Source organism: Arvicanthis niloticus, chromosome 18 (genome assembly GCF_011762505.2).
Source record: "Arvicanthis niloticus isolate mArvNil1 chromosome 18, mArvNil1.pat.X, whole genome shotgun sequence".
Taxonomy (NCBI): domain Eukaryota; kingdom Metazoa; phylum Chordata; class Mammalia; order Rodentia; family Muridae; genus Arvicanthis; species Arvicanthis niloticus.
In genome coordinates, this window is record NC_047675.1 from 50,016,329 (window position 1) to 50,040,909 (window position 24,581).

Here is a 24,581-nt window from a genome sequence, read left to right on the forward strand (position 1 = left end):
CAAGCCCACTAGGACAGGGCAGCCAGGTGTGAGCGACTATCTCCTCTCATTGCCCTTCTTTTCTGGGCTGGCAGGTTTTGACTGGAACTTGGTGTTCAAGTGGGATTACATGACACCAGAGCAGAGGAGATCCCGGCAGGGGAACCCAGTTGCTCCTATAAAGTAAGTGCAGCCTGTTGCAGGAAGCCCTCCTGGGAGAGCCCAGATTCCAGCCCCTGCTGCAGTGTGCATTCAGGATGGTGGGGCTCTGTGCTGCCCACCCTCTGGGTCCCTGGTCTCCCCTCAAGGCCAGCATCCGCCACCAGGTCACACCGCGAGGGAATTTAGGTGCTTTTCCTCAGTCACTAGCTTACAAGACGTCTCTGCTGGCTCTGCGTTGGCTCATGTTTATGGTGAATGTCACCATGTCACCTGTAGCAGAGCGGCACTGTGTGCTGCGGCCTTGAGGGTCACTTCTGAGGCTCTTACAATGACCTTGTAAGTCGAGGCATGTAAAAGCCAAGGGTCCCAGCCCCTGTGGGACCCCAAGCAGTGACTAGAGGCCAGTGGGGGAATGAAAGGCCCCTTAAAGTACAGCAGAGGATGGAGATCCAGCCTGTGGTATGGTCTAACCTTGCCCTTGCTCCCCTTGTCTTTCAGAACCCCAATGATCGCTGGCGGCCTCTTCGTGATGGACAAACTCTATTTTGAAGAGCTGGGGAAGTACGACATGATGATGGACGTGTGGGGAGGAGAGAACCTGGGTATGTGTGCCCTTCCCCCACCCCACTCAACCTCACCCCCACCCCACTGTGGTAAATGGGGAAGAGAGAGGTTGGGTATGTGTGTCTCTCCCCCACCTCGCTCAAGGCCTCAATTTCACCATGGTAAAGTGTGGAAGCGGGGAGAAGTTGGGCATGTGCGCCCCTCCCCTACTCTGTTCAAAGCCCTAACTTCAAGTTTTGGAGGCAGAGCAGCAGGTCAGCATTTAGGGAGGCCCAGAGCAGCCAGCCACTCAGTGGACAAACCAGCTCTTAGATGTGTGTGCGCGCACATGCGTGCAAACACACACACACACACCTGACCACAGGGATGGCAGGCAGTAAGACGTGGGCCTCCTGTCGGGTCATCCCTGCACAAACACCAGATGCTGTCACCTCCTTTGACCTGGGGGTTCTGAATACATGCCTCCAAAACTGAGAGGTAAGCCGTTTCCGGGGCTCTGGTTAACTGTAGGATACTAACGGGGTCGGGCAGCTGCAGGTTTGGCTGAATGTCATCATGCATGTCACATGGATGGGACCTGATAGTCAGACCCCTCTCCACTACTTTTAGGAGTCATTCTTTTTTTTTTTTTTTTTTTTTTTTAAATGACCCATGGAGATCATGTTTGCCCCGGAATGGGACATGGACACTTTACAGGTGGCGGTCTGCGTGGGCAGGCGCCTCAAGTGTCTGCACGACGGATGGAAAAACTACTTATCTTGTTCAGTCTTCGTCTCCCATCTTACTTGAGGCCTTTGATTTCAAGTGCTTGTCATTCAGAGCTGACTCCCCTCACTATCAGGAGTTTAGTTTCCTTCGTCCTTACGCAGGTGTGCCCTGGGAGGAGAGGGGGCCAGGACAAGGAGGGAAAGCCTCATCGCTGTCACTTTGAGTGGGTTTTCTTGTGACAGAGACTTTGATAGCTTCGTTGGCTTAAAAGAGCAGCTTCAGCTAGCCGTGTTCGAACGTGTCCTTTGAAGTTAAAGTTGGTGGAGACGGTTCATCTGGGAGGACAGCTCTGCTTAGCATGATGAAAGCCGCTGCTAGCTCTGGCACCCGGGGAGGAGAGGGAGGGTGGAGAGTCCGGCTCCTTTCCATGTTCTAGTGCAGTGTTGGGCCTGGGTGGGCTTGGGTGAAGTTTTGTGAGCAAGAAAGGCTTTGAGGTAGTGAACCCAAAAGCTTCCTGAGCCTCTTGCACTGTAGGTTCCAACGGCTGGAGCCACCCAGTGGGCCAACCTGTGTCATGGACTCAGGAGGCCACATCTCAGGGACCTGAGAGCACAGAGTAACAGACATAGCCAGCCAGCCTCCCATGGGTCTTGCTACAATTAGGGCAGGTGACTGTCCCTGGTCATGCTGGTACATGAGAGAAATAGGCAGGGACTCTTCCCCCACCCCCCTTAAGGATGGCCGAGTGCATCCTGGTACTCTGTCAGTTTACAGGAAGTAGCGTGGAGGAGCATGGTCTGTGCATACATCTCTAGATGACAGCTGCTGGGATACATGTGGTCGTAGTCTGGGAGGTGTCTGCTTTCAGACAAGGAGTCATTGCTGGGAGACCTCTTGTCCCACAGTACTTTCCATGAATGTTCAGTCTTGGGTGTGCTGTGGAGGCGGCCTGTCCAGGATGCATCCAGTGTCTCTATAAATGCTCCAGATCCTGCTCTGGGGAAGCACCCCTCACGGGGGTTCTCCTCAGCAGTGAAAGTGAGACATGGTAGGTGGCTAACCATGAGGACAGCAGCTATTAGTTCTAATGGTTGCCAACTTCCCTTCCTATCAGAGATCTCATTCCGAGTGTGGCAGTGTGGCGGCAGCCTGGAGATCATCCCGTGCAGCCGTGTGGGTCACGTGTTCCGGAAGCAGCACCCGTACACATTCCCCGGTGGCAGTGGCACCGTCTTTGCCCGGTAAGACATGAAAGGCCAGACCAGATGTCTGCTGTCTGCTCAGAAGACCCTGGGACTGGGTGGGGACAGTGTCCCTTGATAGGGATGGCCCCTGAGCTGAGGAGAGGAACAGTGGCTAGCATGCCAGGTGGGATTCCAGTGAGAGAAGCTCTCTCAGTGCGATCCGATCTGTGGAGGTCTCAGGAAGACTTCATCAGGGAGGGCGTGCTGTGGGGGTTGGGGGAGAGGGGGATAGCTGGAGTTATCCTAACTGGGACATCATGGAATGGTCACAAAAACCTACACAAATCCCTCAAAGGGAGAGCCTGAGTCTGTGCTGTCATTCATGGTGTTAAGAACAGGGTTGGCGTCTGCCCATCACGTACTGCAGTAACCAGTGCCACCGCTGGGTTATTATTGCAAGGAGCGGCATTGTTGGCTAACTGTCCAGGTGCTGACACATCTGGGACCAAGGTGTCAACCCTTGCCACGGGCGTCCTGATGCCCCACATAGTGAAGGGTAAGAGATGAGGATGAAGCACAGAGGACCAATTCCAGTCTGGTGACAATAGAGCCCCATGGCCTGGCCCCTGCTTCAAGCTCCTGCCTCTTGCTGCCATCTGATGCAAGTCAGTTTGAGCCTGCGTTCTGGAGGCGCAGACATTGAAACCATATCAGAAGGAAGTCACAGTGCACTCCAGCCAGAAGACATGGAGGCTCACACCGACGGATTACCAATGGGCAACAGATGTGAGGAAACAAAGCAAAACAGAAAGGCTGCTTGGTCCGACCAGGCTTTTCCTGGGAAAATTTTCCAGTTTTTACATTGTAGCTCACACCTTTAATCCCCATGCTCAGAAGCAGGTAGATGTCTGTGAGTTTGAAGTCAGCCAAGGCTAGATGGTGAGGCCTGTCTTAAAAAACCAAAAACCTGTGAGTCAGACCTCATGGGGCAGACAGTGTGGAACTGGGTCTCAGGGAGCAGAGAGCAAACCCCGTAAGCCGGACAAAAGGCTTCTAATGCTCATCTGGCCGGCACCACAGGGACGAGAACTTGGGGTGAATAGGACAGGCAGAGGGACTGGTTTGACAGGCTGAGGACACAGCACTAGAGTCCAGGCTGCTGAGGTAGGCTGCTCAGCCTGTCAGAGGCTGCAGGATGTTTGGGCAGCTCCATCCATGGTCACTTGATGATGGTTTCTGGACCTGTTTAGACAGAAGTGGGTGGTAGTGTCCTGTGAGGCTGCTCACTGCACAGCAGACGAGACACGGGACGTGGAGGGCAGGGACGGCCCCATGAGCATGGCTCCACCCCCCAGTAATGCGGCCATCTTCCAACTCTGCCTAGGAAGGTGGCCAGTGGTCAGGTCAGAGCCTTCTGGATCTCATCAGTCTGCTCCTCACAGACACACCGGGACCCAGAGGTCCATGTCAAGTCATCTGGGTGCTGCACCATGCTCAGACCTATAACCTGTGAGGGAGCGCTCCACAGCCACCCCTCAGGGCTACTAATTTCTCCATTATAAACTGTGAAGCGAGAACATTTCCACACGTATGTCATTCCTGGTTATCAACCTTGAGGTAAATTTCTGGGGTTAGCACCAGGAGTCCAAAGATGAGCGCATTTACAGCGTCCTGTCTCTCAGTGGCAACAGTCCACCCCTCCCCTGCTCGGGGACAACAGGACTATTTGTCACTTTATGTGGAAGACGGAGGCCCCAGGTGGAAATGGATTTACTAATTACAGCTCAGACAGTGTGACAGGCCCAGCGTTTAAAAGGCCTTACTGCAGAGAAAATGACCCACCTACAGGGTGACCACTTCCTGCTGCCTTCATCTTGGAAGAACATGGTAGGCTGTGTCTCCCCTCGCCTGAGCAGAGGGCCTGTGGCTGTCTGCTGATGGCGGCCCTTCCTAACTGTCATGGAAGCACAGCACGCTGTCTTTAAGCACTAGAGCTAAGGCCCCAAGTCTGCCCAGACCTGGGGCCTGATGCTCCTACTTCTGTACACTGTCATTTCTAATCTACACGATGTTACCTCAGTGGAGGGGCGGAGAGAGTTAGGGTAACCTCGTTCACTTTCCCAGTGTGCCGGTGGTGCCATATCCACTCATGTTGTGGAAGGCTGGGGTGACCAGACCCTCACGCTGTGGTCTCCACTAGAGGCTCCTTCTCTGAGGCGCAGCAGGGATGTCTCCTCAGTATGTCTGTGCCATCCTGCTCAGGCTGACTTGTGCTGAGTGACGGCGCCTCAGTGAGGGGCATGCTGCAGCTGCACCGTGCCGCCCTCGAGGCACTGTCCTCATTCACACTCCGGCAGACGTACAGGGACAGGTGACTCGTGACGGCTCAGGATGGCTGACTTTGTTTTCAGGAACACGCGCCGGGCAGCTGAGGTCTGGATGGATGAATACAGACATTTCTACTACGCAGCCGTGCCTTCTGCACGCAACGTGCCCTACGGGAAGTGAGTGCCGCCCGCTGCCCTTCTCATGGGGACCCTGGCAGAGGTGGGGTAGCTGGTAGTGTCCACAGGGGCCTCCAGCATGTCCCAGTGGGAGGTGAGCCGGTCCTGATCCCCCGAGGCTGGCCAGCACACGCTATCCCATGTAGGCCACCCGGCATCCAGGAGTGAATGTATTTTCCTTTCCTCCAGTATTCAGAGCAGACTGGAGCTCAGGAAAAAGCTGGGCTGCAAACCCTTCAAGTGGTACCTGGACAACGTCTACCCCGAGCTGAGGTAAGTCCTGGGCCTGAGTGCACTTTGTGACTAAGGGGGCTGCAGAGGCTTCATGTTTGCTCTGAGTGAGGCTGGGAGCTAGCTGCCAAGGAGAGCACATGGTCCCACCCCACAGGTGCCCCTCGCTCTGTGTGAGCCTGGGAGAATCCCGAAGCACCCCAGATTTGGCTTGTCCCTTTCTTAAGAGGTAGACTATGGAGGCAGAGGCTGTCTCCCGTGAGTGCCTCCTCTGCACACAGCTCCCTTCGCCTGCTCCTGCCTTCTCAGTGTAGAGCAGCATTAACAGTGATGCTGTCCCAGCTCCTACGGGAGGGTGAGTGACAGACAGCCTCAGCTGAGCCTCGCCTCAGCACCGCACTTCCCTCTAAGCTGGCAGGAGCTCTGCCCTGAGGGCACCAATGGACCAGTGGAGGAACAGCGGGCCTCTGGCCACAGGTGCTGCCGGGTGGTTCTCATCCTGAAGGACCCGCTCATTTCATCATTTCCACAGGGGAGAGCCAGTTGAGGGTTAGAGTGTGACCCTTAATCAGGAGACCGCAGCCAGTGCGCCTCAGAGGTGAGGCCAGGCTCTCTTCTCCTTCCTAAACACACAACTCTCCATCCACTCCATGCATTTGTGTAACACTTCCACAGGCTGTGCCCTACTGGGCAAGATCTTGTCTGTTGAGAGACATGAAGAGCCAGATGTGGCCCCTGTGTGTGCTTTCTGAGGGACAGTCAACAACCCACCTTGTTAGTAACTCACTCACCAGAACATGAGGAAACGGCCCCTGCTTACTGTAGTTGTTTTGAGATGGCAGGGCGGGGCGGGGAAGGTGCTCACTCTGTAGTCCAAGCTGACCTCAAACTCACAGAACTCCCTTCCTCGGCCTTCTGAATGCTGGGACTACAGGCATGTGCCATCATGTCTGGCCCACTTAACAGTCTTAAAGAGTTAGGAATCCAGAGGCTGGGGCCACATCACGTCCGGGTGACGCGAAGCTGTCCTGTTTCTGCTGTCTGATTTGAGGCCACGTGCAGAGGCCACGGTGAACAGGAAGCACGGGGTGCGGAGGTGGCCTTGGCTCTTACAGTGAATGCCTTTCAGGGTTCCAGACCACCAGGATATAGCTTTTGGGGCCTTACAGCAGGGAACCAACTGCCTGGACACCTTGGGGCACTTCGCAGATGGAGTCGTTGGAATTTATGAGTGTCACAACGCTGGTGGAAACCAGGTAGGTGGGAAGCGTGCTTGTCCCGCAGACCCAGAGCCTCAGCTAGAAGCCCTGGGCTCCATAGAAAGCCCCGGCTCTGCCAGCAGCCTCAGGACCAGCTGGGATGTTGCAGGTATTGCATGGTGTCTTGAGCGGCTCACATGCGTGGGCTGTGCTGCGCTGGTCAGCGGTAGACTGAGGTAGCATCAGCACATGTTGTTTAGGCTACAACTTCCTGCCAGCGCTGTCATCCCTGCTCAATCCACTACCATGTCCCAGACCTGCATCTGCTCCCGTGTTTGTCCCTGATGGTCCCTGCTTAGCATGTGCTCAGCTTCAGCCTCCTCAGGCCGAGGATCAGTGCCTGATGGTGAAGACCAGCAGACGTTGGGTTCTGACCCTTGGCATGGTTTATACCTGGGATACTTCACCCCACAGAGCAGCGGGGGTCCATGAGCCCCTCCTCAGTGCTAGGAGTGTTGTGGAACTACAGTTAGCAGGTGACTATGCACAAGACCTCTTGATGTGCCTACTATGGATTATGTCTTCAGTTTTATTTAGCTGCCAGGCTGGTGATTGGCATTCCAGTGCTTGGAGGAGACCCAGAGCAAAGATGGATGACACCAGCAGGTGTCCCTACCATGACCGAGTCCCCTCTGTGTTGATAGAGAGTGAAGGTTTTTAGATCAGGTGCCACGAGGATGGGGACCACCCTTCCTGACTTTAAGCAGCACAGCACAGACAGCAAGGACGGGGCTCTGTTATCCAGTTTCCAGCTGAGCCTCAGCAGCACAGCGGAAATGAAAGAATCAATGGCCACACTTTTTTAAGGATGGCAGCTCATAAAAGCATTTCTTAGGTATTTTACAAATTCAGGTTGCTGAAGGGTCAGCACAAGGTGGCCAGCTCTGCTGCGTGCAGCCCTGCCGCGAGCGTGGCCAAAGCACAGTTAAGTTCAGAGTATTACCCATCTTAAAATAAGGAAGTACACAGTATCTACATGTGACCTTCCTGGCCAGCTGTGGCCTCCAGCATCTTCCCATATGTGTCATATGAAGACAGTCTTGACCTTGGTGCCCAGAGGTCCCCAGAACTTCTGACCACAGGCAGGTGTGTCTCCAGCTGTTGCCCACACATCCTAGAGTTGCATCTCCACACCCTGGCACATCTGGAAGGAAGCACACTGGGTAGAGCAGACAGACTATATAAAGCTATATAAAGACTATATAAAGCTACCCTTTACTGTGGTGACAGAACCACAGACAGAGGGGTCCTTCTGACTCACGTCCCATGGGGTACATGGGAGTATGAAGAAGCTGGTCACCTTGAGTCCACAATCTGGAAGCAGACGGTGGACAGAAAGCAAGGCTGACTTCAGAAGGGCCTTCCCCAGTGACTCACAGTGCATATGTCTTCTGTGAGTTACTTCCTGACAATGTACAGCAGCCCAGAGGGACAGTCCTATTCCATGGCAGGGAGAAAGACAGAAAGGAAAGATTGGACCAGCCTGCCTCCAGGCTCACTGGACCCTCTTTTTCCAGCCTCTTCCCCCTCTCTCTTCCCAACTTTCTGCACTTCTCAGAGAGTCAGGCGCCCTCATGTTCCAATGTCAGCCCTGAACGCAAGTTCCATCTCATTTGGGTTTCACTGTTTTGCCGTCAGCAGATCACTTGCTCATAGACAGCAGGCTTCCCTGGCTCATCTGTCACCTTTGGCCTTGTGGCAATCTTTGCAGCCCTTACAGAATACATTGATGCAGCTTCAGTTTTCCCTTCTGAGGGACACAGAGGTCAGTGGAGCCAGAGAAAAGACAGGAAGCCTCAGGGCCTGGGCAGCTCAGTATCCCCATGGGATGCTGTGCTCACTGATGCCTTCACTTCTGGATCCTGGTGCCCTGTGTGGGTGGCTGTACCCTTAAGGATCTGGTTCTTAAGTGACTTTAGGAAGCCCTGTCTTCTGGCTATACATGGGACCTTCTACCTGGCCACTGCCGCTCATAGATGTCACTCTCTCTTTGTCCCCAGTCTTCCAAGCTTTCACATGATGTTGTGTGGTATTCAAAAAGGCTGTTGACAGCCCTGTCCTCTGTGTACACATGCATGTGCATGTGTTTGGGTTGCTAAAAGCACAGGCAAAGATATTTAAATGCATTCTGACCCAAATTTCTTGTCTGCAAAGTACATGTGTACACACACACGCCTCATGCAGCTCTTGTGCAAAGGCTTGAGACAGTTCAGCACATGGCAAGCATCCAATTAGGAGGAGCAATGCTGTGTGTTGATGTGTAGACTGTCCTGCAGTCACAGGACTTTGTGAGTACCAGCAGCAGGTGCCCGCAGACTTCAGCCATGTAGACGTTTGCTGAAAGCTACAATGTATCATTTGCAGACTTCAGCCATGTAGATACTTGCTGAAAGCTACAATGTATCATTTATGGAGTTTTCACAGACTCAACCTACATTCATCAATCTGCTTCCAAAGCAGAGTCGTTCCAAAACGATGTGGGAGGATTTGTGGGTTAGAGCCGAAGACAACGGCTGACCGGATCTCTAACTTGCACTTTGAGCTAAAATGCTTAACACAGTTAGCTAGTCACTCTTGATCCATCTCATTTTGGTCACTGTATTAACAACTGTTCTGACCAAATACTTAACAGAAATTACTTAAGGGTGTGTGTAGTCTCCTGGATGCAGCTGAGGCAGCAGAAGTGTGCACTTACTTCCCCAGCTTCCCAGAACAGACTGACAGCTGGGGCCCACATATGCAAATGCATTTGCCACTGAAACCTAACGGTTACCAAGGCCTGCTCAGCAGCCAGGTGTAGCTTTGTCTCTCAGCTGGGAGCACCTGACTGGCTCAGAGTTACCCCTGGAGTCCTCAATCAAGTTTCCCGCATGACTACAGCTTGACTTGAGGTGTACCTCTCCTTGTCTCTCCCAGGAATGGGCCTTGACAAAGGAAAAGTCGGTGAAGCACATGGACCTGTGCCTTACTGTGGTGGACCGCTCGCCTGGGTCACTTATCAGACTGCAGGGGTGCCGAGAGAACGACAGCAGACAGGTGCGTCTGAGGTCCCAGGCTTTCATGGCGTTGGCAGTGACGGGCCGAGTGCTTCTCCACCTCACACCTGTGGTTTAGTTGCTGCCATTCATCCTCTGGAAGTCTCATGTCACACAGTCCCAGGCTCCTTTCCTTGTCACTTATCTTACTCCGAGCTCACAGTGAGATCAGAGTCTTAGCCCTGGTGACAGTTGAGTGGCCTCTCTGTATAGTGCTTCTTCCAGGGACCAGAGCATATTGCAAGCCTTGGAAGCTGGTTCTGTCTGGCATATTCCCTGGGGATTTTGGACAAACCACCTTTCTGAGCTCTGGGGTGACAATCAGAGTGCAGGCATTAACAGTCCCTTCTAACCCGCCACAGGGGATTATAGCCAGTCTTCTCATAGTCCCTCCCCAGAAGACAAATGTAGGGGGAAACTGAGGCACATGGGCCACCAGAGCCCTCATTCTTCCAGCCACCTGATTGCACAAACGGAAGCAGAGGCCCAGGTTCCCTGCCGCCACCACCTAGCAGTTGGTGGTGAGGGGCCACAGTCAGCATCTAGTTCCTGTTTGGATCCTAGGTGTCAGAGAAACGCAGAGGGTCCTGTCTCCTTAGTCTATCCCCAAATCTCTGCTCCCAGCCCACCCTGTGTCCACTCTCTGTTAGTACAGTTGTATAACTTGAGTCAGACCCTATAGAATAAGATTATAAATGTTGAACCAGGAAGGCCACTGTCCCCTGGACCCACTTAGCCACCTAGTCAAGCCTTTCGGCCGTAAGACAATGGTAAAGTAAGACTTTGATCTGATCTGTTAAGCTTTAAGAAGGAAGAGAAGATAGAAACACCTACCCCATGTTCTCTGTGGGGGCCTTAACTGAGCTTCTAAGACAGAGAAAGCTGCACTTGGTCCTGGGCAATGAATCCAGCCTCGAGCCTTCACCTGTGGGGACGTGGGACTGCTGCTCCAGTAAACCCGCCACACTGCAGCATCCCATCAGGTGGATGCCAGCATCGAAGACGCTTTTCAGGGACAGCTGGGACTTGTTTTCTTAGTACCCTCTGTCTAGTAGATGCTTCGACACATGACAGACAGCCCCTTCCCCCCCAGAAGCCAAAATCAGAGTGTCTTCTCTCCACACGCTTTGTCAGGCTGTAGGCATGCTTTCCATGACAATGAAGGGGACACCAGAAAACTGACAGCAGCAGGGACAGGGAGGGAGGCAGTGCAGGTGGCAGAGCCTCTCTCAGGGTGACCGCCCCTGACTTCCACAGTGGGCATCTGATGAGCAGGTGGACAATATCCTGGGGGCTGAGAAAGGGCTTTGTGGCAGGTCAGCCTCATGCTGCGGGCCCTGCTTTGCTGCCCCTCCCCCAGCCTGGCATTGAGAGGCAGCTCCTTGACCTGTCTCTGTGCTACTGCACTGTCTGGCCAATGAGAACACTGGGCTTCCAGGCACTTGTATGTGTGCATTTGCACAGTGGAAAGGGGAGAGGAGGCAAGAGTGAGAAAATCTAATTCCACCGTGTCAGGGATTTAGAAATACTTGCTCCAAGGAGCCTTACTGCATGTGTAAAACAGGAATTCGAGCCACAGACCTTGTTAATGAAAGGGGAGCTGTTGGGAGAGAAAGGAAAGTGTGTGTGAGTTTACAAATGAAAGCACAGATGTTTAGGGTGCTTCTATCACTTGGTAAACAAGGTCAGGCTGCCTCAGACTTGAGGCTGTTAGGCCTTTGTGATGGCAGAGTGGGTGGGTGGACTTGCCGACTGCGGTCGGTCGGTTGAGTGTGCTAGCATTTGGAGGAGCATCACGGTGGTGACATGTGGGGCATGCAGCACAGGGGCAGCTGAGACTCAGGAACAGAGAGAACGAGGGAGGAAGTAGCAGGTGTGTGCCCAAGAGTAGCCTGCAGACACTACACTGCCCTAAACTCACCCCCTCACCCTCCTGTGCTCTCTCTGTTGCAGAAGTGGGAGCAGATCGAAGGCAACTCCAAACTGCGACACGTGGGCAGCAACCTGTGCCTGGACAGCCGCACTGCCAAGAGCGGAGGCCTGAGCGTGGAGGTGTGTGGGCCAGCCCTGTCACAACAGTGGAAGTTCTCGCTCAACCTGCAGCAATAAGAGGCCCCCAGGCCCACCGTCCACCCGCACACCGGCCCAGTTTGGTGATCACATTAATTATGTTTTTGAAACTTTCCGCAAAACTATATACCTCAGTGCTCCATCATGGTCTGAAAGTCTCAAGTCTCCAGTCTCCAGCGAGGCCTGAGCAGGGCCGACAGCTGTGCAGAAGAGGGGATGAGCCCCTGGGGCTCAGGACAGAGGGTCCCTCCCAAGGCTGGCACCCTCCGCCTCCCACTTTCTGCTTCCTGCTCACACCCCAGCAGAGGAACAGCCCAGTGCTGGCCGGAACAAGTGGACAAGCAGCAACCATGTTCATATCGAGGACAGAGGGAGCAGGGCAAGAGCCCTTACAACGAGAACTAAACAATCTCCAGTTTGGTTGTTTTTTTTTAATCTATTCAAAATCATGTGTGTGAACCAGGCATGGTGGCCGGTGCCTGCAGTTCCATCACTCAGGAGGCTGAGGCAGGCAAGACCCTGTCTAAGGAAAAAAAAAAAAATGATTTCCATAAAGCTGACCTTTCCTTGTCTTTCCCTGTCCCTGCACCTGGGCTCAGCTGGCCTCCCAGCCACGTCCCCTCTTCTGTTGACATACTTGCTGTGTTTGAACGTAAACTTTCCTATGGTGGGACACTAAATAGATACATATAAAGAGAACCATGGTCTGATCCCAACGCTTTCCCTAAATCATCTTGTGACTCGCGCAGCGCAGCGCAGCCATGCAAAGGTGCCTGTGCTTGCATCTCTGCCTCTGCAGCCTCACCAGCCGGCCCATGCTGCTCTTCCAGTTGGGGGCATCCCAAACCACTGGCCCCGCCCGCAAGCATCAATGTTTAACTTCAGCGAGGGGATTGCAGCTGGGTTAGAAAGTCCGCTTCGTGCCCATTGTCATCTGTAAACCTAAATAGCTCACCGATTTTGGCAAGTATTGCTTTGGGTTTTCTTTTAAAATTAGATTTCTTTTTCTTTAGGAAAACTCAACCCCACAGCTTCTAACTAATGTGAGCCAGCAGGACCCAACTGCCTTGTGACAGCCCAGGGATACTAGGCAGCTGTCACATGCTATCCCTAGGCTCACAGTGGTTTGAGACCCTGTACATTGGGTCTTTGGTACTAACTAAGCTGCCAGCAGAGCACAGGAGAGCAGCCCTTCAGCCTGGGGGTGGACCCACGTGTCTGTAGCCCTGGTATGGTTAACACCCCCAGTATATCCACAGGCTGCTGTAGGAACTGTGGGTAGAGCTCAGATCACAAGGCCTGCACATTCACATGGAGGACCTAGGCATGTGTCAGCCACAGAGGTGACCTGGATGCAGGGGAATTGACTCCTGGCAGGGCTGCAAGCATCATACATGCTTATCTCAGGGGTCCCAGAGATCTTGGGACCAGAGTTTCGGGAGGTCAGAGGGCCTGCAGGTGAGTGCTGTGCCTCCCACCTGCTCCAAAAGGAGGGTGTGGCTGCTTTCTTCTACTTGAGCCCCGTGTGTGTACACACCATGACCACGGACCCTCTGCGAAGGCCTGGCCAGGTGCTGACCCTCTGTCTTTCTACCCCTGCCAAGCAACCAACAAAAGATACATTGTAACAGACAGGGTGCCCATGTGTCTAAGTCCATACATGTCGACCTTCCAAGGTGGGCTCTGAGGACTGTCACTCACAGGTACAGGTGCAGAGCTGTCAAGGACGAGGCAGGAGTTTGCTGGAGTCCAGTCCAAGCATAACGTCCGCTGCTAACCCTGACACCTCTCCACTGCTTCTATCAGTGACACCACAATGTGAGACATCATAGGCTGTCCCCACCCCACCCTGTGGCCTCATTACCTTTGTACCATCTGATTGTCTGGCCACCGGGGTGCCAACTCAACCCAGCTCCGAGCAGAGGGGGTCTGGGCAAGGCCCATCGGTGAGCCACGTTTACATGACAGTGTGCCAAAGTGACTCGCAGGGCTTGTGTTGTTTTGTAGTCATCTGGGCTAGCCCACCTTCCCACTCCTGTTTTTAAAAACTAAAAACTCCCAGGAGCCCTAGGCGCGCACAGGCAAAGGTGGCTGTCTTCTGTGGTGGTCTTTGAGTCTCCGTGAAGCTGAAAATGATGGTGTCTGTGAGTATGTTTTGCAAATTCAAAATATAGTTTGGTAATTTTTTTTCCAGTTGATTTTTAAAAAAAAAAAAAAAAAGAACTGCTGTACAGAGCTTGTACTTTGTCCATTTTATAGATGGAAACCATCCTTGAAATTGTTTAACTTAAATAAAGAGAAGATACTTTATAGATAATGCTTGGCTGCCGTCTCTCTCGGTCTATCCAAGGTGTGGGACTGGGCAGAGGGCCGGAATCAGGGTCTTCCTTCTGCCCGCACTGACATTTCTCGTCCCCCCCTTAAAACGCATCTCTAATGCTGTGCCTCCTGGGTCTGATGTAGTCATGACAATTGTTTGCAGGGTGGGACAGTTGGGCTGTGCCAGCCCCTGCCGTGCACTTGCACTGCCTAAGCTCACCCTGATCCTGTGCAGCCCACTTCCTATAGTCTGCTCCGAACACTTGGTCCACACTCTCCAGCTACCAAATTTCTTAAAGTATTTAAAAATGCGTGGTTTATATCAGCAGCCATCTGGGGCTTCCCCAACCCTTCCTGGCCTTGAATTCCTCTTCTACCACACCTTGATGCGACTGGCTATGTATCCAGGGAAATAAGCACTGCCCAGTTGTCTTGCAGCTTGATCACGATTACGACAGTGGAGGGACTGGCCATCAGACCACACTGCATTCACTTCATTATGTGAGACACCAAAATTTTGACTCTGTAGCCATCTGAGAGACAATGGCAGTAACTTATAACTTGGCAATGTCCTAGGACCTTGGAATATCTGAAGAGACTCTCAACTACATTTCTATAAGGCCTTCCATTCCTAGGTCTAGCCTGGGAGCTAGGAGGAGGGTTGCAAGGCAGGTAGTCAGGAGGTCCCTCTGTGAGTTAGACTTAGACCCAGCTGCTGTGTTGAGCTTTGTGAAGGGGTAGCCATGGGTGGTTTCTCTTTGAGTATTTCAGTGAGACCCAGAAAGGCATGGGCCTCAAAGATCATGGGCTTGCCAAAAGACATCCCAGAAGGCCCCTTGTTACCCTTAAGCTGGAGAGGTCTCTAGGAACCAGGCCACCTACAAGTAGTTCAAATACACACGCTCACTATCTCATAACAAGAAACCCAAGAGTCTGCACTTCAGCTTTGTGCTGAACAAACTGCCTGCTCCCAAGTCCCACCGTGGCATAGGACAGACACCTCTGATCGTGAGCCATGCTGCTCCTAGATGGGGCCCTTGCCTAGAGGCAGGATGTGGGTCTCAGGAGCTTGGGAAGCAGACAGGGACTACCCTCTGTGTCCTTGTTGGGAGCTAGAAAAGGAATTGTTTGCTGAGCCACACAGCCTCCCGGACTACTATGTTGGAAGGGTTTGAGCCACTGTAGGGTGCACATAGGATGGACGGGACCGTGATAATGGTTTTGAGAGGTAGCTGCTGGCCTACTGAGCCCCTTCCTCCCCCTGCCCTTGGCGTCTCTAGTACCTGCTGGCAGCTCAGGGTTCTCAGGAGGGTCCCAATTTTAAAAACACATTGCAGCGGACCACAAAGAAGCCAGTCATACCAAAGACACAGGGATCTGCTTTTTATCAGCACACACTGGGTAATGCTGTGTTGTCTCATTACTACTGTGTGTGATTCCAAAGCCGCAGTGGACACAGAATGCAAATCTGTAATAACGGGTGGGATGAAGATTGCCGATTTTAAAAAGGAAAAACAGAGACAATGCCCACTGTCTGCAAGCTCCAGTCATGATAGAACAGAATGGTTTCAGGAAGAGGTCAGGATAAGGAAAGGAAAGCTTTAAGGTTCTCAGAAGTATGCTGGCTGAGTTCTTCTAGTCTGAGCCTCAGAGCGCCCTCGTGAGCGCCCCCGTGTGGCTTGCAGGACACTTGCATCTCAGCACCCCCTGTTGGAGAATAAGACTTCCCATCTCTGCCTTTCAGAGAGGGGCTTAACTTTACATATTCTCTTACCTGGGTACCAGGTGCTAGGTGTGTCGAGAAGAAACCGGCCCAAGCGTGACAGATCCAGTGGGAATAACTGTCCCCCATACAATGGCATGGTTTAGTCATCCAGTGGCTCTGGCGGAACAGAAAGGTGAGTTCTCAGGAGCTGGAACTCTCCCTGTTATGTGCATTGATTGGCACAGAAGCCCTAGGCTCTCTGACCCTTGAGTTCCAGAACTTTCCTAGAAACCCCTGGTTTCCAGGCTTGTGAACATGGGCTGAGCTACATCCCAGGGCTCTGGCCTGCAAATAGCCTGGGTCTTCTCCGTCTCCACAGTCAGAGAAGCTGACTGTGTATAACTAACTACTGGTCTGTCTAGGAATCCCTGACACCTGTGAGCGCCCAGCTAGTGTTTTTACTAGTGTCGCCTGCAGATGCTGTAGGTAGGTGGGCAGCTGAACCAAGGAGAGAGTTAAAGTCTCCCCTGCCAGTCTCCTAATACCTACAGATAAAGCCAGAGGCCGGGGGAGTGGCCTGGGTCATAGCTAGTCACCTTCTACCTTGGAACTGTATAAAAAAAGTGAGGTGGGTGAGAGAGAACAAGACCCCAGAATCAAGAAAAGAAAGAGACCGTATGAGAATGAAGCACCCCTTGGCCATGTTATGTAGGGGTAGAGTGCTAGGGGCTGGGATGATGGGGTAGACTTACCCTGGGCCTAACTCCAGCTGTGGATACAGGCAGGTACCCGCCACATCCCTGAGTTCTATCCAGGTCCAGTAAGAGGATGAAGGAGGGGGAGGGTGTCCAGTCTTTGTACTGAGTTATCACGTGTCACCAGGGTACCACACAGGGACAAAGGAAAACTTGAGAGGCAGGAATGGGTGGGCAGAAAAGGACATGGGAGTTCCCTGGGTGACACTGGCTAGGATTGGCCAGCTTGTGTCATTGCCAATCTCAGCCATGAACTGGAGGGCCGGGACTCAGGCTACACACAGCCCTTGGCCTCATCCAGTGTCCCTGTGATCATGGCTCAGCTTGTCCAATCACAAGGTTACCCCTGCTATTCTTCTCCACAGTGACCTCTCATCAGACCTGGCTGGGGGTGGGGGTGGGGGCAAAGTACTGCCTCTCCCACTCTCCAGGTCCCAATTGTCCTTCATGCACAGTGAGCTTATCCTTTTCTGGAAAATATGGTGTAGCATCAGCGACCCCCAAGTGTCTCAGTACCTCACAAACACAGAATCCCAGACCGTGGGATTCGGCAGCTCCTTCCCATCCCTGTCCAGTGACTCTGTTAGTCTCAGTGACTGTGTTGCTGCTGGACTCGTGGGGCTGTGACTTTCATAATTCCAGCTGCCCTCACTCTCCAGTCCACCACACTATTTGGTCTGGTTTGTGGTAATTTGAGGTTCTGCTGCCCTCTGCTGGGCAGATCAGGAACAGCCTCAAACAGAGGTGGGGACATTTCCCAGGAAAGAAAGGCAAAAAACAAAACAAAACAAAACAAAAAACAAAAACAAACAAACAAACAAAAAACCCTAGGTTTGGGAGATCACTGGACCCAGGCAAGGTCATGCTGTCAGATCTGTTGCTGTTTGGTTACTCTGACACTTTTGAAGTTAGACAGCAGTACCTAAACCCGTCCCTCTCCCAGCCCCAGTTCAGTTCACTCATGCCAGAACAATACCCTTGGAGTCCTAGATACCCTGTACTCTGATGTCCTTAGGGGTCATAGTCTTGACTCCTTTTCAAGATCTTCAGATACTCTGCTTGGCTGCACGGGATCATAGACCCCTCCCCCACCTCATACCAGCTTCCCTGTGCCCGCTCAGAATCAGACCTGATTGCAGAGGCCACACCATCCTATTAGCACCTGGTACAGACACCAAGGTTACCGTGGGCTTCTTGGGTGGGGATAGGGGGATGTCTAACAGCCACTTGCCTCCCAGAGAACTAACAGGCACAGTCTCTGCACTCTCTTGCCCTGCAGAACTGTCTTGAACACTTTGGGCTCTCAGAGGTGTTGGCCCCAAATTTGCCAGGGTCAGAAAAGGTTTGCTCCAGGAACAAAGGCACTCGGCTTGTAAAGTGGCACCTCCCTCCTGACCTGCCACAATACCTCTACCCAGTGACAGTGAATGCCAGCCCACGTGTCCCCAGCCTCAGCCTTTACTGTTAGTGCCCCGGCCACGTGAGAGATCTGGTTCCCTGCTCTCTGCAGTTCTCCCTAGACCTCAAGGTCTGGGATTTGGTGGTGCTCGGTGGTTTTGTTTAACGATGAGTTTGGTCTACTTGCTGTGGCTGTCCTCCCTCTCAAGCCAGCCACAGCCAAGGGGTCCCACGGGCTCCAGCTGTACTTGAACATGGTTGGTGTCCTCCCACCCCAAGGCTCTACATGCTGAGCTTCTGGTTTGGAGGAAGGGCCTTTCTTCTGACCTGGACAGTCCAAGCTGTCCTCAGACTCAGAACAAAGTAAATTTCCTTTCACCACGTACTCACACATGCACACGCATGTGCACACACACAGGCATGCACACATGCATGTATGCACACATACACACTCTGGGATGACAGGTATGTTCCACCATGCCTATGTGTTGAAATTCAGTGCCCACTGGGAAGCTTTAAGAGGATAGGACTTTAGTCTGATTGTCATCCAGTCAGGGCTTCGGAAGGGGGATTTGGATTAGGAAAAGTCATCAGGGTGGAGCCCCTGACTGAATCCTGATGGTTTTTATAAAAAGACTGGCTATGGAGCCATCCCTTGTCTCCACACTATAGCTAGGCCACCTTGGGATGGTGCAAGCAACAAACCACCACCAGATGGAGGACCTGGGCTCTGACATTGTTGGGAGCCGACTTTAGCAGAAAGCGGCTAGATCAACTTTGCAGCCATCTGGAACCATATACCCTGACAAAAGATTTGGTTTTCAATAGCCTACAACAGCTGAAGCACACTCTGATATCCCACATATTTTGTGTTGCTGTTTACTGCCCCCAGCTGCAAGGTGCACGTGGTAGTCACGCCTGCAAGGCATGCAGTTCACGTGCTGTCCACGTGCTATCTACGCCATACATGCTCATAAGGCGCACGTGCTATCCACGCCTGCAAAGCATTGCAGTGCACGTGCTGTCCACGCTATAGATGCCTGTAAGGCTTACGTCATATCAACACCTGCAAGGCACGTGGTATCCACGCGCCTACAAGGCACGTGGCAAAAGCCTATAAATAGCTCCGAATTCCCTTCAATAAACGAGACTTGATCAGAATCTCTGTCTTGTCTCCATTCTTCGCGTCTCTTCCCCTTTATCCCCACTCTCTCTCTCGCTAGACCCTGACCCTCGGACCGGAACGGGCAGTACGGGCTGCAACAGTTTGGTGCCCAAGCGTGGGAGGATCGCGACAGTTTGGCATCCAACATCGGGCTCCAGTAAGCGCAACAGTTTGGTGCCCAAGCGTGGGGGGTTCGCAACAGTTTGGCGCTCAACGAGAGGCAGCGGGAACGAGAGACCCAGTGAGGGACTTTACGGAAGAAGGATCCGTTGGTTGCCGCAGGAATCTGCCGCATTGAGAAAGGTAAGGAAAATGGGACAAGAAATTAGTCAACCTGAATCCAAAATTAGTCAGCTTGAATTCAACTCTCTGTTTCGGTTTTGTTTGCTGCTCACATGTGTTAATTTTCTGCTTTTGTTCTTGAATGCTGTCATTTTGGTTCAAAATAAAAAGAAGCGTAAGTTAGAATCCAAAATACAGCCAAAGGTTGATGACAATTTGTCAGAGCCAGATTGTGCTGACCGAGAGGAAGAGGAAGTCAAATTTTATGATGCTGAAATGCCCTTTTTCTATGTGCCTCCACCTCCAAGTGTTCCCCCAATGGAGACAATGGTTGTAGATCCTAAAAAGGAGTTACAGGACAAAATTACTACCCTTAAACAACTGATAGAGTTAGAAAAAGAGTATCAGGGCTTAAGTAACCAGTTACAGAAATTAAGGACAGGGAAGAGGTCTCAAGAGACTAACTGCGAAAATCCCCCGGATTTTCATGTTCCTCAACCTGGTGTCCAAAGGCAGTCCCTATCCTCTAGCTTTAGTTCAGCTACAGATCAGCCAGAGGAGGGAGACACTAAGGCTTTCCCTGTATCAGAGACCAGAGACGCTCAAGGGGTTGCTTGGAGACATCACACAGGGTTTAATTTTCAAATTATTAAAGAATTAAAAAATGCAGTATCTCAATATGGTGCCACTGCTCCCTTTACTCTTGCAATTTTAGAATCTGTTGCAGAGGAGTGGCTAACTCCTAGTGATTGGAATATGTTAGTGAGGGCAGTTCTTAGTGGTGGAGACTATCTTATTTGGAAATCAGAGTATCATGAGAATTGTAAAGAGACAGCTAGGAGAAACATTCAGGCAGGCAATGGTTGGTCCTTTGATGCCTTAGTAGGAGAAGGGCAATTTGCTTCTAGTGATAACCAGATGCAATATGACCCAGGTTTATATGCTCAAATTCAAAATGCAGCCATGAAGGCTTGGCGTAAACTCCCGGTAAAGGGAGACCCTGGTGCATCTTTAACAGCAGTCAGGCAAGGGCCTGATGAACAATTTTCTGACTTTGTTCATCGATTAATGACAACAGCAGGGAGGATTTTTGGCAATGCAGAGGCAGGTGTAGATTATGTGAAACAACTTGCATATGAAAATGCTAATCCTGCCTGCCAAGTGGCCATTAGACCTTATAGGAAAAAGACAGACCTTACGGGGTATATCAGACTCTGTTCTGACATAGGTCCCTCTTATCAACAGGGCTTAGCTATGGCAGCTGCTATGCAAGGAAAATCTGTAAGAGATTTTTTTGGCAAATAAAGACAGAAAGGCATGTTTTAAATGTGGTAAGCCTGGACACTTTGCAAGAGATTGCAAAGTAGAAAATGAGTTAAGCCAGAGACAGCCCAGAAAACAGCCTGGGCTCTGCCCACGTTGCAAACGTGGAAGGCATTGGGCTAGTCATTGTATGTCTAAAAGAGACGCACAAGGTAACACCCTTTTCTATAATCAGGGAAACGGGAACAGGGGCCAGCTCCAGGCCCCGAACCGACACAAGCCAAAACAGGCTTATGGAGCAGTCAGTGTCCTACCAGCAAACACCAATCCCTTTCTGAACTTAGTCGAGCAACACCAGGAAGCGCAGGACTGGACCTCAGTTCTGCCACCCACACAATATTAACCCCAGAAATGGGACCTCAGGCTTTACCCACTGGAGTGTTTGGACCACTCTATCCAAATGTGTTTGGCCTGATAGTGGGAAGAAGCAGTACTACTATGCAGGGATTACAAATTTTTCCTGGAGTTATAGATAATGATTATCAGGGTGAGATTAAGGTAATGGCGCAGGCAATTCAGAACATAGTCACCATTCCTACAGGAAAGAGGATAGCTCAACTATTGTTACTTCCATTGTACCCTACTAATCACAAATATAAGAATCCTAAAAGAGGGGATCAAGGTTTTGGTTCCTCTGATGCATACTGGGTACAGCCTATAGTTAAACAAAAACCTATGATGACAATTTGGCTAGATGGAAAGGCATTCCAAGGCTTGGTTGACACAGGAGCTGATGTGACTATCCTAAAACAAAGTGATTGGCCTGCTACCTGGCCTCTGACCCCAACCTTAACCAATTTAAGGGGTATTGGCCAAAGTCAAAATCCACTACAAAGCTCTAAGGTGCTAACGTGGAAAGATAAAGAAGGAAATACAGGAAATATACAACCCTATGTCATCTCAGGCCTTCCCATTAATCTCTGGGGCAGAGATCTGTTATCCCAGTTGGGATTGATTATGTGCAGCCCTAATGAAGTAATCATGGCTCAAATGGTAAACTCTGAGCCTTCCCCAGACAAAGGATTAGGAAAAGATGAAGATGAAATTATTCATCCTACTGAAGTTTATGGTAACAATGAAAGAAGAGGCTTGGGGTATTTTTGATGGGGGCTACTGATTCAGCTGCACCCCTAGGACGTTGTGCGGATCCCATCACCTGGAAAGGGGACTCGCCCGTCTGGGTGGATCAGTGGTCCCTAACCACCGAAAAATTACAAGCTGCCCAGTTGCTAGTGCAGGAGCAATTACAGGCAGGGCATTTGGAAGAGAGTAACTCTCCCTGGAACACCCCAATATTTGTCATTAAGAAAAAATCAGGAAAGTGGAGATTGTTGCAAGACTTGAGGGCTGTTAATGCAACCATGATTAAAATGGGAGCCTTACAACCTGGGCTGCCCACACCGGTGGCCATACCTTTAGGTTATTTTAAAATAGTTATAGATTTAAAAGACTGTTTTTTTACTATCCCCTTACATCCTAATGATAGAAAGCGTTTTGCTTTCAGTATTCCCTCTATAAACTTTAGAGAACCTATGAAAAGATATCAATGGAAGGTATTGCCTCAGGGTATGGCTAACAGTCCTACCTTGTGCCAAAAGTTTGTGGCTTCTGCCATAGAGGGTGTTAGAACTATGTGGAAGCAAATTTACATGATTCATTTCATGGATGATATTTTGCTAGCTGGAAAAGATGGAAAACAGGTACTCCAGTGCTTTGATGATCTTAGAACAGCTTTACAGACTGCAGGGTTACAAATAGCACCAGAAAAGGTGCAATTACAAGACCCATATACCTATTTAGGATTTCAGATTAATGGTCCAAGTATTATTAATAGTAAAGCCACACTGAGGACTGATTCCCTTAAGACACTTAATGATTTTCAAAAACTACTGGGAGACATTAATTGGCTAAGACCATATTTGAAACTTACAACAGGAGAATTGAAGCCTCTGTTTGATATTCTCAAGGGAGATCCTGACCCTAAATCTGGCAGGGCTCTAACAGAGGAGAGTAGAAAAGCCTTACAGAAGGTAGAGAATGCTATTTCATCCCAATTTGTAACTCATATTAATTATTCTAAGCCTTTATATTTTCTTATTTTTAACACTAAACTGACTCCTACTGCAGTTTTTTGGCAAACTGCACCCATATTATGGGTTCATCTTCCCTCATCCCCCAAGAAGGTTCTTAATCCATACTATGCAGCTGTAGCAGATATGATTATGTTAGGCAGAGATAACAGTCAAAAATATTTTGGAAAAGATCCTGATGTCATAGTACAACCTTATACAAGGCATCAGGTTGATTGGCTTATGCAGAATTCTGAAGTCTGGCCTATTGCATGTGCCTCATTTGCTGGTCAGATAGATAATCATTATCCACCAGATAAATTGGTTCAGTTTTGTAATCATCATGAATTTGTTTTTCCATCTCGTACTGCACATGAACCTATCAAGGAAGCATTGCTAGTTTTCACTGATGGTTCCTCATCAGGAACAGCTGCTTATGCCTTTAAAGATCAAGTAATCTCCTTTGCTACATCATCTGTGTCAGCTCAATTGGTTGAATTACATGCTGTTATTGCTGTGTTTCAAGCATTTCCAAATCAACCCATTAACATTTATACAGATAGCTCATACATAGCTCAGTCTATCCCTCTGCTAGAAACTGCTGCACAAATAAAGCATTCCTCAGAAGCAGCTGATTTGTTTTTACAGTGCCAACAATTAATTTTGAAGAGAAAGTGTAAATTCTTTATAGGACATCTGAGAGCCCACACTGGGCTACCAGGTCCTCTCTCTGAAGGAAATACCAAGGCAGACCTAGCTACTCGAATAGCTGCAGTGACTTTATCAGATCAAAAATCTAATTTGGATCAGGCCATAAAGGCTCATGAGTTACATCACCTTAATTCTAAAACCTTAAGAGTTATGTTTAAAATTACCAGAGAACAAGCTAGACAAATTGTCAAACAATGTCAATCATGTGTTAAACTTTTACCAGTTCCTCATTTGGGTGTAAATCCAAAGGGACTGATACCAAACAGTATTTGGCAAATGGATGTTACTCATTATAATGAATTTGGCAAGCAAAAATATATACATGTATGTGTAGACACATACAGTGGTTTCATCTATGCAACATTACAAACTGGAGAAGCAAGCAAGCATGTAATTGCTCATATGCTTGCTACAATCGCTGTAATGGGTGTGCCTAAACAGATAAAAACTGACAATGGCCCAGGTTATACAAGCTCCAGTTTCCACCAATTTTGTGAAAGTTTGGGAATACTACATAAAACGAGTATTCCATATAATCCACAGGGCCAAGGTATAGTAGAAAGGGCACATCAAACCATTAAATGTCAATTTGAAAAAATTAAAAAGGGGGAATGGTACCCTACCAAGGGATCCCCCAGAAATATCCTTCATCATGCACTCTTCATTTTAAATTTTTTAAATTTGGATTCTGAAGGAAAATCTGCTGCAGATAGATTCTGGCATCCTGATACAAAAAAAAAATTTTGCAACAGTCCTCTGGAAAGATCCATTAACTGGAACCTGGAATGGGCCAGACCCAGTGCTTATCTGGGGAAGAGGTTCTGTTTGCATATATTCCCAAACTGCAGATGCTGCACGTTGGCTGCCAGAGAGACTGATTAAACAAATAGACAACAATAACAAATCCAGGGAGGAGAAACCCCCTGAGAAGCGTATTTTTTCTTCACAGGAAACATGAAGATGCTTCACAATTGCCTTCAAATTGGAACAGATCAACGAGTAAACCTGACTTGGGAAGTTATCAGTGCTGAAGAAGATATCACCACCCATATCTCCAGGGTGGCTCTATTGGACTCTTGATTCCCTGACTTATGATTTAGTGGGGAACTAGATTGTTTTAGATTTAGTGGGAATTTAGATTAGGAGAAAACCCACTAT

The 24,581-nt window shown here is 50.3% G+C and overlaps 1 protein-coding gene and 1 long non-coding RNA gene across 4 annotated transcripts in view; one reads left to right on the forward strand and one right to left on the reverse strand.

The window, feature by feature from the left end:
* Galnt2 (polypeptide N-acetylgalactosaminyltransferase 2) overlaps window positions 1–14,013 on the forward strand; it is a 115,235-nt gene extending 101,222 nt beyond the window's left edge. For both annotated transcript variants that reach the window (XM_034522389.2, XM_076916040.1), the window contains exons 9-16: window positions 75–162; window positions 640–743; window positions 2,528–2,654; window positions 5,009–5,101; window positions 5,291–5,374; window positions 6,462–6,588; window positions 9,508–9,627; window positions 11,580–14,013. In XM_034522389.2, coding sequence (XP_034378280.1) covers window positions 75–162; window positions 640–743; window positions 2,528–2,654; window positions 5,009–5,101; window positions 5,291–5,374; window positions 6,462–6,588; window positions 9,508–9,627; window positions 11,580–11,735 — 899 coding nt within the window. In that variant the 3' untranslated portion in view covers window positions 11,736–14,013. The remainder of the gene's footprint in view (window positions 1–74; window positions 163–639; window positions 744–2,527; window positions 2,655–5,008; window positions 5,102–5,290; window positions 5,375–6,461; window positions 6,589–9,507; window positions 9,628–11,579) is intronic.
* The window catches only part of LOC143435015 (uncharacterized), a 28,233-nt gene continuing 11,196 nt past the window's right edge, over window positions 7,545–24,581 (reverse strand). Inside the window, exons 2-3 of one of the 2 annotated variants that reach the window (XR_013104976.1) lie at window positions 15,790–15,897; window positions 7,545–7,735 (exon numbers count right to left, since the gene is read on the reverse strand). This is a non-coding gene — a long non-coding RNA (uncharacterized LOC143435015). Of the gene's footprint in view, window positions 7,736–12,082; window positions 12,220–15,789; window positions 15,898–24,581 lie in introns of those variants that run through there. The other variant, XR_013104977.1, reaches the window with a different exon arrangement.